The sequence below is a fragment of the Aptenodytes forsteri genome, unplaced genomic scaffold (assembly GCF_000699145.1).
Source record: "Aptenodytes forsteri isolate BGI_AS27 unplaced genomic scaffold, ASM69914v1 Scaffold53, whole genome shotgun sequence".
Taxonomy (NCBI): domain Eukaryota; kingdom Metazoa; phylum Chordata; class Aves; order Sphenisciformes; family Spheniscidae; genus Aptenodytes; species Aptenodytes forsteri.
In genome coordinates, this window is record NW_008795909.1 from 6,105,202 (window position 1) to 6,119,211 (window position 14,010).

Consider the following 14,010-nt stretch of genomic DNA (forward strand, 5'->3'; position numbering starts at 1 on the left):
TCTGGGACACGAAGTAAAGGCATTTCTTTTCATTAGCCCTGGAAACACTGCGGCTCCCTCGTTTCAGAGGACTATGCTGATGTGCTTTCACACTGGCACCTCCAGCCAGCCAGTCCCTGGGCAAATGCCCCTTCTCGAGGTGCCAAATACAGATTTTTTGTAGGTTTAGTGGATGAACACTAATAAATGGGAGCCTTTCCCTTCACAGCAGAGCTGATCATTCCCATAAGACTTCCCTAGAGATATTACCTGCATGAAGAAAACTACTTTAAAAGTTACCTTTAACACTCAGGTGAAAGTAGAAATCTGCCTGAGAAGGAAAGGTCTTTTCTTTAGTGAAATCGAGGTCCATTGACTCTTCCACGCTCTTCACAGCCTGTTCTCAAGGAGGAAGCAACGCACACAGTGCTCCTCTCTGCAAAGAGCATTTCCCCTGGCACTGGGCATCCCCGCACGCTCCGTGCTAAATCCTGGCTATCTGAAAGGCTGCCCACACAGCAAGGAACAGGCTTCCTTCCAGCCTTCGGGAGGGTGGATGGAGCTGAACTCTGCAGCTTTCTCCTCCTCCCCCCAGGTCTGCTCTCCGAGAACAGACTCCCGAGGGGGGGAACCCTGCAGCAATGAAGCCACGCTACGAGCTCTCATACACACCATGAACTCTTGCAGAGGGAGCCACTGCTAAGCAGTTGCCCTCAGTCCGTATTTTTTGCTAATTATAACCATTATCCAGTAATTCCCGTAGGATCTGAATCTTTGCACCCAGGCATCCCCAAGCTGTTGAAGTCAGTCTCTTTTTGAGTCAGCCAGCCTGTTAATGCCACTTTTCATCTGCTTGAAGTCGTTAATGCTGGAGTTCTCTCCAGCCCTTCGAAGTCCAATAGCTGAAATGTTAATAGAGCCCTGAACAGTGTGGGGATGCGATGGGCTTAGCCCAGCAGCGGGACAGCAGGTATCACGGAGGCGACTGCTCCCTGACCCTTTTGCACCTGTGATGTTCTGGCAAAACCAGAGTTTTCCACCCCTTTGCTAACAGCAACAAGACTGTTTCTCACTCCAAGCCTGCTCTCTGACAGCTCTTTTCCCAAGATGAAGAATTACCATTTACTCCAGCATTTTCGTCCCCCACCTTTCCCACTGCCCATCTGCCATGATGCACATCCCAGCGCTGCCTGCATATGCCACAGCCATTCGAAACTGTGAGGTGCTTATTGGTATTTCGTAACTGTCCCAGCAATTTTCCATACCTCACTCCACCAGCCCCCAGAAAGCAACACTCCTTCCAGACTCCCCAACATCCAAAGGTGCCTTCAGTACCCTCCTCTCCTTGGTCTCCTCCCCTTCCAGAGCAGCAGCACATTAGTTTCTACCACATAACTATTCCTACGAAAATTTTTCTCTGGAGATAGATAGGAAACAAAAATAAAATTCTCCAGCTGACTCAGCAATCCAAGCTTGGTCTTTTGTTTCTTTGCTTTCTAGAGGGAGAAAGAATACAGTTTGCTGATCAAAGAGTATTTGAAAGTATTTCACTTTGAACTTCTGTCCTCTCAATGAAACCTCTCAATTTCTTCAAAAAAATATCCCAAAGCCCATATCTCTCTAGAATTATTCAACACTACCGCTAGTTTCACACAGATACATACTTCATCTTGCAAACATTTATTCCTAACTCCTGTCCTGGACATTTGAACATCCTAAAGATCTCCCCTTTGTCACAGCTGCCTTCAGTGGCTTATACCCATCCAAATGCATGTCCAGACCAGCATCACCAAAAAACCCCAGAAGACGCTGCTGGGAAGCTGACCAGGAAAAGCTGTGGCAACCTCTAGTCTCCTCTGGTTTATGTCCAGTCAAAATAATGGAAAATATTCCCCCCCTGCCCCATATTTTCAATTTCTTAACTTGTCAGGTTCCCAGCCCTTACTCGCACATAGCTGTTGTGCAAACATTTGGCCAGTACTATTTTCCTACAGTGCTGTTTTTAACAGGACAAGCTGTCAGCCACAGTTGCTGTCTCAACACACCACGTTGCATGCGCTGCGCTGGGAGAGGTGGTAATTCCTCCAGCGCCGGCAGCTCGGAGCAGGCACGCCGTGATGCCTACCCAGAGCATTGCAACACACACGTCCTCTGCTCCATCCCTCTCCACCTCACATCTCTTCTCCATAGCAAGTCAGAGACGCTCTGAGGTGCTCAGGTCTCCAGGAAAGGAAGCTACAAAACCCTTCTGAGGATGGGGTCTAAAGGCATTGGAATAGGGACAACCCCAGCGGTGGCGGGGAGAAGGCACCGGTGCCACGCCTGCAGCTTGGGATCCCTCTTGCAGGACCCGTTCCCAGTGATTGTGTTCACAAAACTCTTGGAAAACAGCCTGCACAACAGCTTCATCACATTCCCGGAGGAAGAAATGTCCCAGACGTGTGCCAGCCGTAGCAATGAACCTCCCCAGACTGTGCACGTAACAGTAATGCAAACCCTAGTACTTCCACCGTAGACCAAAAAGGAAATAAAACGGCTCATTATAGAACACGCGCCGCCGGGAGCCCTCAGAAAGCTGACTCCCAACCCCCCTTCCAAGCCTACATCCAGACCCAGATTTATCTCCCGACTCCCGATCACAGCTCTTCTCAGAAACACACACTCTTCCTTGCTGTGCAAGCAGAGCATAGCACTCAAAGACAGGCTCTACTGGTCTTTACAAACCCAAACGGAGGAAGAAATGTCCCAGACGTGTGCCAGCCGTAGCAATGAACCTCCCCAGACTGTGCACGTAACAGTAATGCAAACCCTAGTACTCCACCGTAGCACCAAAAAGGAAATAAAACGGCTCATTATAGAACACGCGCCGCCGGGAGCACTCAGAAAGCTGAGTGGGTGATCCCAACCCCACTTCCAAGCCTACATCCAGACCCAGATTTATCTCCCGAGATATTTTCACAGCTCTTCTCAGAAACACACACTCTTCCTTGCTGTGCAAGCAGAGCATAGCACTCAAAGACAGGCTCTACTGGTCTTTACAAACCCAAATACCTCTCAGATTGGGCACTTACCATTCTTTGTGGTACACACTGGTGGCATTGCTCTCTGATTTCCTTTCACTGAGCTGTTTTCTTGGGGTGAACTGCTTCCTAGTCACTGGGAAGCTTAGCTACTATCTCTGAAGGAAGGTAGCCCTTGATTATCTTAAAAAAGTCATCGTGTCCATGGAACAACACAAATTAGGAGGCCTGGAAATGCCACAGGCATGTATTTGCATTGCCACATACACAACCATCCAACGTTACCTGGTCCCACCATGAGATCCTGACTGAACCCATAGCTCTGATGTCCCTCCTGCTGCCCTCTCCTCTGGACAGATACAGGAATCAGCTTCCAAACTAACAAGCCTCTGTCAGAGCAGAACAAAAGAATCCATTTGGAGAAAAATCTACAAAGATCTAAACATCTAGAGATATACCATAAGCAATAGAAAGCATAAAGCAAAGGCCTAAAAAACAGTCATTGAATCTAATAAGACTGTTTCTGGGGAGTGGGTGTATCAAATCCCTGGGCAGTGCATTTGTGTGGAGCGATGTGGGACTGCTGAGCGCTCCCTTCCTGCACCTCAACACGCTCTGCTGCCGCTCGCATCGCTTCATAGCATTTGCACCACCTCCAATTCACCTTGCCTTCCACAATCAAATGGGCTATGAACTCCATGTAAAATCAATCCAAATTCTTGGGCATCACCTGGTGTTCAGCCAGAACCACCTGAAAGCATAAATCCTTTGCCCTGTGAGAAGCAGGGTTCACATACAGTTTAATCTAGGTCTATAAACCCTGAAAGCAGCAATTTCACCTCCAAGACCAGCTGAGATAAATGCAAAAGCAATTACAGAAGATGCAGCAACGTTTATTCCTTTGTATTGTATTTTAACGTTAACTTTGTATTTTAACTATAATTTTCCCAAGTATATTGTCCTAAGGTACTTAAATCAACCAAATTAAGTTCTCTGTAGAGTTTCACAGCACAGCTCCAATAAAACTCCCAGTCAAAATATTTTCATTCGAAGCACATGCCAAATCCTTTTCTCAGGGAGCCCTGAGAAAATCGTGGGCTCAATCGCAGGCTGAGCAGCACACAGGGCAGGAGCTGAGACAGACCTGCGGGTCTGCTGAGGGACAAACTGCCGGCACCTTCACGCTGAATAACCCGTGAAGTGTCGCTTCTGGGAATCCAGACAGGACAGTGAGAGGTACCTCACTGAGTGGGGCTATGCTGGATGGGGTTGGATGCCCACCCCCTCCAGAGTCTATTGAATAAGAAGAAATATTGCATTAAACCCTTGGCAAATAAATTCATGTAGAAGCCAGGTGTGAGAGGAGACCAAAGACATCCCACATATCCAGTGCCCTACGGTCCTGGGGAAAGCCTTCAGGGCTGCTGCACAGCAAATGCACATTTGGGAGCAGGGAAAAGGGGAAGGACGTGTGTTTGATTGTCCCCTAGCTGGGTCACCACACGCCGTCTGAAGTATGGGATCGAATGCCAAACAAAGCAAAGCTGAAGGGTTTCTGCTTTGGTTGCTTCTGTACTGGCAGCATGAAAACGTGCAAAAAGACATTTGCAAGGGAAGCTGTAAAAAGCCCGACTTTTAGAAAAAGCCTTTGTGGCAGGCACAGATAAAACACCACCACTGCACAGTACCACAGAGACTATTCATGAATATATATTAAAAATTCCAATTGTGAAAAAGCTGCATATATTAACAAATCCAAAAGTGACTTCCCCTTTAAGAACAAATTCTAGCTAAAGTATTAATGAAGAATTTTTCTGGCACCAAAACGGCGTTAAGCATAAAATATAGCCTCTATGAAGCAAAATAAGCCAGTCTGGATCAATACCATCCAAACTCAACAAGAATCCAATTGTTTTGAGTGCCAAAAGAAAAGCTTCTACAATTTAACAAAGATTTAAGAAGCAGCATTCTCCCTTCTCTGCAGCAGACACCATCTCCAGAAAGTTGCTACCACTTTCCTTCCCCATTTACTTCCCAGCCAGCTGTGTGTCCACGAGCTCTGTGTTCCTGCAAGTGTGTGCATGGACGTTCATAACAGAAGACAACAGCTGACCAGTCTGAAGAGTTGCAAAGCAAGACAAGCCTCTTCTATGGCCCCAGTTCAGCACTCAAGGACGTGTTTGCTTCAAGTTTTAAGGGATTAAAAACTACAAAGTGGAAGCTGGAGAACACTGAGGATGGCAGCAACTGAGAAGACTTCAACATCTGGAGTAGTCATCTTGTCTGCAGAGCTGCTGCCCCATGACAAGCCTACTGGCCGGAGCAATCAGCCTCTCCCTGGTTGTGCAATGGACCAGGGACTTCACAGTTTTACAAATATTGGCCAGCCTCCTTCTCTGACCTACTCAAGCAGTGTATCATTGGGCACAGCCCAACACACCAGTGGCATGAATGAGCAAAGACTTTGCCGCTTATGTAGCCACCCTTGGGCTGTGGCTTCTTGGCCGTGTACAAAATAGTTTGGCACAGAAGCCAAGCTATTCAGATCACCCAGCAAACTGTGGGTGCGGTGGACGATCTCTTCCTTCATATGACACAGTGCATCGGTTGTGCTAAGGACCACGTGCACAGGGTCAGCCTCAAAGAGAAGGTGAAGATGTGACTGTATCAGATTTCTGGTGGTTTTCTATAGATCTCATGCAGGAACAAAGCGTCAAGTGACTGGAAGCATCTCCCAGTCCCTCGCTGCTGGGAAAAGGATACTTGCATTTATCCACAGTTCAAACAAAAGTGCAAACTGGTAGTAATAACCATTCTTTGGCCAAGTTGCCAATCTTGAAGATCGCTACAAAGTGGGTTTTGAAGACTGTAATTGGGGTCAGGAAGAGGCACTCAAACCTAGAAAAGCCACAAAGTCATCCTTATTTTTATCTGTTTTAATCAGACCAGCAATGATTTCATCAAACTCCCTGACAACAGGAATTAAATTATACATGGTGCTCACGGACAGCCATTACTGCAGACCACGGCTGTCCAACTACAAAAGCACAGACATTTTCTCCCACTCTACTATCCTCTCTAATAATAACTAGCGCTGGTTACAAAAATGCGAAATATTCTTTCCTATTAAAAACTATGTTCATTCAAAGCTGAAAAGAAATATATTTATTCTGCAGACCTAGATCACCTTTTCCCTGACCCAGGATAACGTAAGAGCAACAGCTCTAACTAAGCCAATAGCTCATTGATTAGAGTGCTCAGCTTGGCTATGCAAGCTCCACATTCAGGTTGCTTATGGACTTGCTTCAGTACGGTGACTTGACCGAGGTCTCTGATGCCTTCACCGCCAGGGAAGCCATGTGCTGGGGCCATACTTTAAATAGCTCAGAAAGTTCTTGTGTTTGTGTCACTAAGCAATAAAATCTTTTTACTGGGTTTCAATTGGAAAAAAAAAGATTTTGAAAAAATGGAACTGAAATTTTCTGGACAGCCCTATAAATTACCAGAATGTATGAATCACAACTAAGAAAAAAAATAACATCTGTATTTCCTAGTTAAAAATACATCTTAATGCTTCAGTCTGCTTTGCATCATTAGGTCACATTAAATATGAAGAGACTTTTGTGAAGGTGTCACAATTAGAGATATCTGTATCCTGAAGGATTTATTTCCTGAATTTTGCTCAGCAGGATGCAACATTAGGCTCCTCACTCGCATAATTTTCAGTTTCCACTAACAGTAGTTAAAACCTAGAAGTCCTTGTTAGGCAAATCTATTCAACAAAAGGCCAAATTTGGTATAAAAAGCACTACTGAGATCAGGGTTTGAAACTGTTGTGGAAGAAGATAATCAAGGCCATGACTGAGCCCTTAGTGCCCATCCTAAAGAGCCAATTTATATAAACAGGGTATTGATGAAAATCTCCAGCTTCACTGATGTATTATTGAACGCCTTTCCTTGTCAGTTCAGATGTTAACCCCAGATCTGCAGTGCTAGATGAGATGGTCACGGTTTGGCAAGAAAAGACTCTAAACTGATGCAGCTTTCATGGACCGACTGATTGCAGAGCCAGAAGGGACCACTGCGACCATGCAGCTTGTGCTCTTCACTGCTGAAATTCACCTGACCGTCCCTGCGACTCCCGTTTGTGCAAAAGCACAGCTTTTCAAAAGGCACCAAGTTTTGATCTAAGGAGTTCCAGGGTGGAGATTTCTCCCTTCATTAAGCTGGAATGGGTCATGCAGAGTTTAACCAGCGCCTCTCACCTTCCCGGGAGCTCTGCCAAATCTGCCTGGGAACTGGGGCATCTACATTTTGGCACAGCAACTTCTGCTGGCTTGCTTTTGCTTCCGTCTACCCACAGAAGTGTTATGAGGCCACAATTTGCCTTTGCAGAAGGGGCATCTTCTGTGTGATGAACATGTGCGAAATAGGGAGTTTAACTGACTAGATGACTTTATTCCTTCCTATCTCCCACCCTCAACTGGTACAACAGTCCAAGAGAGCCGGGAGGAGAGCCTGCCATAGTTGCCTGAAAGTCGGCATTGCAGGCAACTACTTAGTTTGAAGACTTCCTATTTATCAGCAGCTCCTGGTCCCCCAGCTGTAATGGACATTTATAATCTGTTGGCCAAAATGTTTTCCAGTGAATTCTGAAGCAAGATTTACTACAAACGGATAATAATAAAAGAAGGCTGGTACACTCTGGCACAGAAATGTGCTAATATTAACTGAGGTTTTTTCCAAAGAAAGATAGTTGCAAAGCACAAAGGGTTAGCTACTTTCTCCTTAATTATCATCTGTAGCTTCTAAGTAGGCAATTTAGATCTGGCTGTCATATTTCAAATGAAAGACTAGCCTACCCACCACATGCAGATGAGGCGTACGCTTTAAAGGGTGCTCAATGGGAATGTCTTTATTCAAATGAGATGCTTAGAGAGTGAATGAAAAGCTCCCATAAAATACAATTTCCTTTTCCTTCAGAAGCAAGGATTACTTCAAGAGACAGTTTTACTAGCACACTGGAAAGATACTAATAGGTGATTTAAAATAAAATGGAAAACAATATGTTTTGCTCACTGCTGTGATACAAAGACATGCACAGACATATCCTTTCATCAGGCTCTCACGTTAGCACCACCAGGCAATCCCATCCTGTCTCACTAGTAACCATGGCTCAATTCTCCTAACACCTATGCACATACTTACCTTACCCGTTGGCTTAGGTGAGACTGTGTTTAAAATTTATCATTTGATCCTCTGGGCCAATATTTCCCAACTAGCTTGCAGGATGAAAGCCACAAGAGAAGGCAAGATATACTCCAAATGAATTCCCATGCCGCATTTAACTTGGGGATACCCTATGTATGTAGGCTGGGCTAAAGCACCTCCAAAAGCTAAAGGCAAAGATATTTTAGTTCAGGATCTGCCTCAAGACTTAACAGACAGCACAGTTATGGGATTGTATTGAAATGCTCCTCCCTTCCCGCTGCGCTGCAGACCCGTGCAGCCCAACCCCTCCGCTCCTGGTGCTCACCCCTACCACGGGCCCTGTGCAGCATCACCCTACAGCCAGGGTCTGAACAAGGCATTCCTCCCTTGGTCAGGACAGGGATTTGCAGAAGTGAGATAACCACGAAGCAGCAGGTGATGATATTAGCAGATAATATCTCTGCCTGGCAGTGTGCTGCCTGTCTATGCAGCACAGCATCATGAGAGCGTTTCTGTTATGCAAAGTTTCATTTAAATCAGTAGCTGAAGCCTGAACATTTCAGTGCAACTCTGCCAGTTACAAGAAAAACATTAAGTTTACGACATGAATAATTATACAGCAAAAATCTTCAGTACAGACTCAGTAAGTCAAGCCTGACAACTGAGCTGGCAATCAAAGTAGTTTACTTTTAGGAGGATTGCTTAAAAAGCACCTTAAAATGATGAATACGAGCAACAAATACATGCACGGCAGGTATACTATTCAACCACTTACTATCAAAGTAAAACCAATGAATAGCAAAGTACATGATAAAAATGTTGCTGGCATCAGAAGAAAATAATAAACAAACAAATAGGACCTTCACCAGGACCCTCACTACAGAGAAAATATTGCTTCAGGGCACGTGGATGAGTGTTAAATCTGATCTGAAGGGGTGACGGACTGCAAGAGTAACAAATAATTCCAAGATGCTGATTTTTTTCCTCCACTCAAAAAAATCATTACTGGGGTGAGGGTCAAGTTGATGAACATCCTAATGTGTGCCAAATTTGCAATAGCTACTGTACCAAGCACAGATCCTAATGCTGAGAAAAACTGCTAGTGTGGGACCAGAGAAGTTTTTTCCATACATGAACTTGTAAAACTTTTGGAATACATACACAGGTATCCAGAAGAAAGGCTGATTTGTGTTTTAAAGCATGAAGAGGTAAAGAAATCCTTTGTGATAAAACTAGAAGCAGGTAGAAGAAATGAGAGAAAACTTCAAGTGATTATTTGGAACGGCCTTATGAAGATCAGCTTGGACATGGGAGAGTCTGGCAGGATATGTAGAAGAGCGTGGCAGAGCTCCAGGAGACACTGCTGGGGGGTATTAGGGTTTGGACTACAGGTTTCATTGCACATTACAAGGTGACTACAGGGTCATGGATCTGGGTTGCAGGAAGCTTAAATGAATCGGTGTAGTTGTAGATGGGAAAAGCATCCACCTTGCCTCCTATTCCAGGAGAGATGGTGGAGCCAGGTTTGAGTTCAATTACTCAGCAGTGATGCTGGAGAGACTCCTCTGCGGTTACTGCACCCCAGTAGCGCGAGCCCAGAGCAGGAGCCCCGGCACGGGGTACCCCTCAGACGGGGAACGGCTCTGCCTCCTCACACTCCTGCCACACGACAGCCCCACACAGGGACCCACCACATGGGCTTTTCTCTGAAGGGATCGCTTCTCCCAGCCGTGCATAAGCACCACTTCAGCAGATTACTCTGATGGTCTTATCTAGTGATTCATGTACTTATCTGTATTTCCTCACTTCTCCCTTTTCAAAGGGCAAATGAATCCAGGTCGAGAATTAAACTGGGAAGAGGATGTGATTCTGGCAGAAATGAGAAGCAACCACCTTGTGCAGGGGTTTTCTTTGGGGGTTTTTTTTGGTGCTCCACAAGTTCCTGCTGCCAGAGTTACAACGTCAGTAAGATAATGCAGGAGCCAAGCACAACTATCATCTTACCATAACTTTAAACTAATATTAATTCTTTCTTGATTTTTTAACTGTACCCTTCAAAACTCCCTGTCTGCTGGAACTAATGATTTCTCTTGAATTCATTTACATTGTTTGCTGGAGACTTTTGCAACTTGTAGGTTGGCTGAGAAAAATCTCAGTAAGAGGGTATGGAGATGCTCCTTGGATTGCAGGATGTCCTGGTTTCAGCTGGGATAGAGTTAATTTTCTTCCTGGTAGCTCATACAGGGCTGTGTTTTGGATTTAGGATGAGAATATTGTTGATAACACACCGATGTTTTAGTTGTTGCTGAGCAGTCCTTGACTAGTGGAAGCACTTTTCAGCTCCCCATGCTCTACCGACGGAGAAGGCTGGAGGTGCACAAGAAGCTGGGAGGGGGCACAGCCAGGACAGCTGACCCCAACTGGCCAAAGGGACATTCCATACCATGGGACGTCATGCTCAGTACATAAACTGGGGGAAAGCTGGCCAGGGGGGGCTGCTGCTCGGGGACTGGCTGGGCATCAGTCAGCAGGTGGTGAGCAATTGCATTGTGCATCACTTGCTTTGTATATTCTATTATTACGGCTGTGTGGTGCTCAGCTGCTGGCTGAGGTTAAACCACAACACAGGAGCATCTGGAGCTACCTGCTGTGGAGTGCAGTGCTTCTTCAGTACATTCAGGACTGGCCTGGGGCTACATAAATCACTGGTTTGAAGTCAGCTCAGCAATCGGTATATTTTAATCACACATCCCCAGACCCCATCAGCACTGGTTTTGCCCTCCTACATCCTCCCTTTCTTTATCTAAGGTGATGGGCCCCAGAAGCATGTGGTCACAGGTGAGATGCCCCCCTTTCAGTCTGGAAAACTCCCTCCCTGTTCTGATCTTGCTTTAATGGGAACATTTTCAGGCTCCTTCAATCTCATTTCCAAAACATCCAAGTCCTGTTGCTTTGCCAAGCTGTCCTGTTGAGCCTTTTTTGTTTACTTGCTTGAAGCTCTTGACATTTACTCATTAACTAGCCAAAGTCTAGCAGTTCAACTTCTAGGAGAAGAAAACAAAACCTCAAACTCACAGCAACAGCAATGAAAGCAGCTGCTAGCACAGCTGTATGGCTTTCTTCATTTCAAGTCATGCTGGAAGGCACAGCTCAAAAAGCAGCGCTCAGGTATTTGACTGCTTCGGTGTCATTGCTGACAGCCACAACAGCACTGCAATGTCAGATGCTCGGCAGCATCTCTCCTTCCACCTACACCTCCCCCAGCTGTCAGCCAATAATCAGACCACTGAAGGCATTCGAAAGGAAAATGCCACGTGAATATGGACTTACTCAGACCTGGATGCAAGACAACCGGTGGGAAATTCATCCTACCTACACAAAGCCTACATGCCCATGCAGGCAGATGAGCTTCAGGATCACAGTCCTGATGAGGGAGCCTGAACTTAAAATGCGTCTGCTTTTTCCAAGGGTATCAACTGCTCTAGTATGAGATATTACCCTTCCCAACTAAGCTCACTTCTGTTTTTAGAGCATCCCCTCTCCAATCTGTCGAAGGAGCAGTGGAAAAAAGTGGAAAGAGTATGAGGAAGTCATGGGAATATTTAGATGAAACAGTAAAATGACACCAAGTACCACAGGTAGCACCAGGCCAGATTTTCCAGGCGCACATCTGCTACCCCATGTAGTCTGTACATCTTTGGATACTTTTTGCACGTGCCTCAGGTTTGCATGCAGAGTTCCAAATTGCACAAAAATCAAGTATCTTCATGCTTCTCCCAAAACACCATCTGGACAAGTGTCATCTCCTTTCTCACCTGCAAATGACAGGTATATTTCCACCATGTGGCCAGCCATCCCGCTGTACATGCCATACACCCAGTCTGCAGGTGCAGGCTCCTCCTATGTCCCACCCTGCTCCGAGCACACCCAGCCACACCTGGGAGCCACACAGGCAGTTCAAGGGCCAGCTACATCCTCAGTCGGATCTCTTCTGCAAATAAATCCTATTTTGCATCATCTTTCTAAGACGCTGGAATGCTACAATTACCCAACAATGTTTGCAGTTTTCTAATAAGCAAGACTGTGGGAAATTGCAGATCCAGCCACATCGTTCTAAAAGCGATGGTCGACATGCCTGGTAAAACAGCAGGAGATACTTGCTGGCTACTTCTCTCCATTTTATTAACTTTTTATATAAAGTACTATTTTATAATCATGCAAATTAAAAGTACTTTACTGTAGGGTGTATTCTGTAATGAATGCTGGAGATATGACCTATTTGGAAGTGAATCACATTACCAATTCACATAACTCAATTTTCAGGATCTATCTCATGCATACTAAGCAGAAATTAAAGAAAATGCAGACAAGTTCAAGACAAAAAGTAAACATTTGTAATGCCAGAAAATGTGACTCTTTGGAGTAATAAATGTGTGTCAAGGAAGAACAACAGTTCAAGAAATCAAATTCGGTTTCCACTCTTTGGAAGAAGCTGTATTTTAGAACATGTTAAAGAAGTAGATGCTATTACGTCTGGTCTGTGCATAGCAATCATAAGCAAAACAGCATGTGATTTCCCAAGAAAGCAAAGTAATTTTAGTCATAGTGTACTGGGCTTGAGATTGGATTATGCATTCTTTTCTTAATCATCTCAATACCTTAAAGAAATCACTTATACAGAAGTGAAAGGTTTCTAGAGTGGACTTGACATCTTTAAAAACAGAACTGTGGATGTTCTTTTGAAGCAGGATCCTAAAGGGCATGAAAAATGGCATGAATTTTTTTTTATATATATACACACACCCCCCTCACTACAGCTTTCAGACTTACTTAAACAACAGAAAACCTGTTTTCCTAAGTCACTAGGTTTCAAGGTTTAAAGTATTCAGGCACCGAGAGATGCAGACAGGCAATTAGGAGAATTTTCAAAAGCATTTCAAAATTATGGTTCAAACCTGTTTTGTCTTTTGCTTCCCCATGGAGTGGCTCTTCTTCTTGCTACTCCAATGGTTGAGAATCCTCCCCCATTTCCAGCTTAGTTAATGGGTACACCACAGTTAATGGCTACTTTAGCTACTTTATCTCCATTTTTTTCTTGGGCCAATGTGTTTTTGTTCTTTTTCCTTGCCTGCTGTCTTCCACCCCCTGAGCTGTCCTGGCTTTTACGGGGCTCTGCATGCCCACAGCTGCTTTCTTCTCCTTTGCTGAGCTCCCATTCCCCAGCAGTACCTGCGGCCCCATCCACACCAGCTCTAGCCAAATTCATTCCTCCTGCACACCCAGAGCCTGAACAATACTGTGAGGAGAATTCGGGAGCCCCAGATCGGTGCTTAATCAAAAGCTGCTATAAATGATGGGAAACCCCACTGAAAATGGGCTTCGCATCAGCCCCCGAATGCCTGCCTCCCTGCAAACGAACCGCCACGAACCAAACCGGGTTACCTGAAGGGGTAGGCAAAGGCTATGTCAATGTTGAGGTCACTCTCTGACTTGTTTGCACAGTCCACACTGAGGCGCAGTCCTCCAGAGTACCCACCGCATGTTGCAAATGCAAAGATTGCAAAAAGCTGTCAAAAACAAACAACATTTTTATTTTATTTCTTTTCAGCAACCACCACAAGCAGATCCATGCAGCAGCTCTCGCTGCAGCACCAGCCCCCTCGGGTCAGGTTATCCATCACTCCGTGCACTCAAGGCATTGCCATACATTACTCCTGCGCTCTTCCCGCAAGCCGATACAAAGAACCACAAAACGTGAAGCTCTGTGGCCACACGTAGACAGAAACATCACCATTTGTCT

General features: G+C 45.3%; 1 protein-coding gene across 1 annotated transcript in view; it reads right to left on the reverse strand.

Annotated features, from left to right (window-relative positions):
- Positions 1–14,010, reverse strand: part of SYNPR (synaptoporin) — a 46,920-nt gene that overhangs the window by 17,815 nt on the left and 15,095 nt on the right. Inside the window, exon 2 of the mRNA XM_009284390.1 lies at positions 13,653–13,777. Coding sequence (XP_009282665.1) covers positions 13,653–13,777 — 125 coding nt within the window. The remainder of the gene's footprint in view (positions 1–13,652; positions 13,778–14,010) is intronic.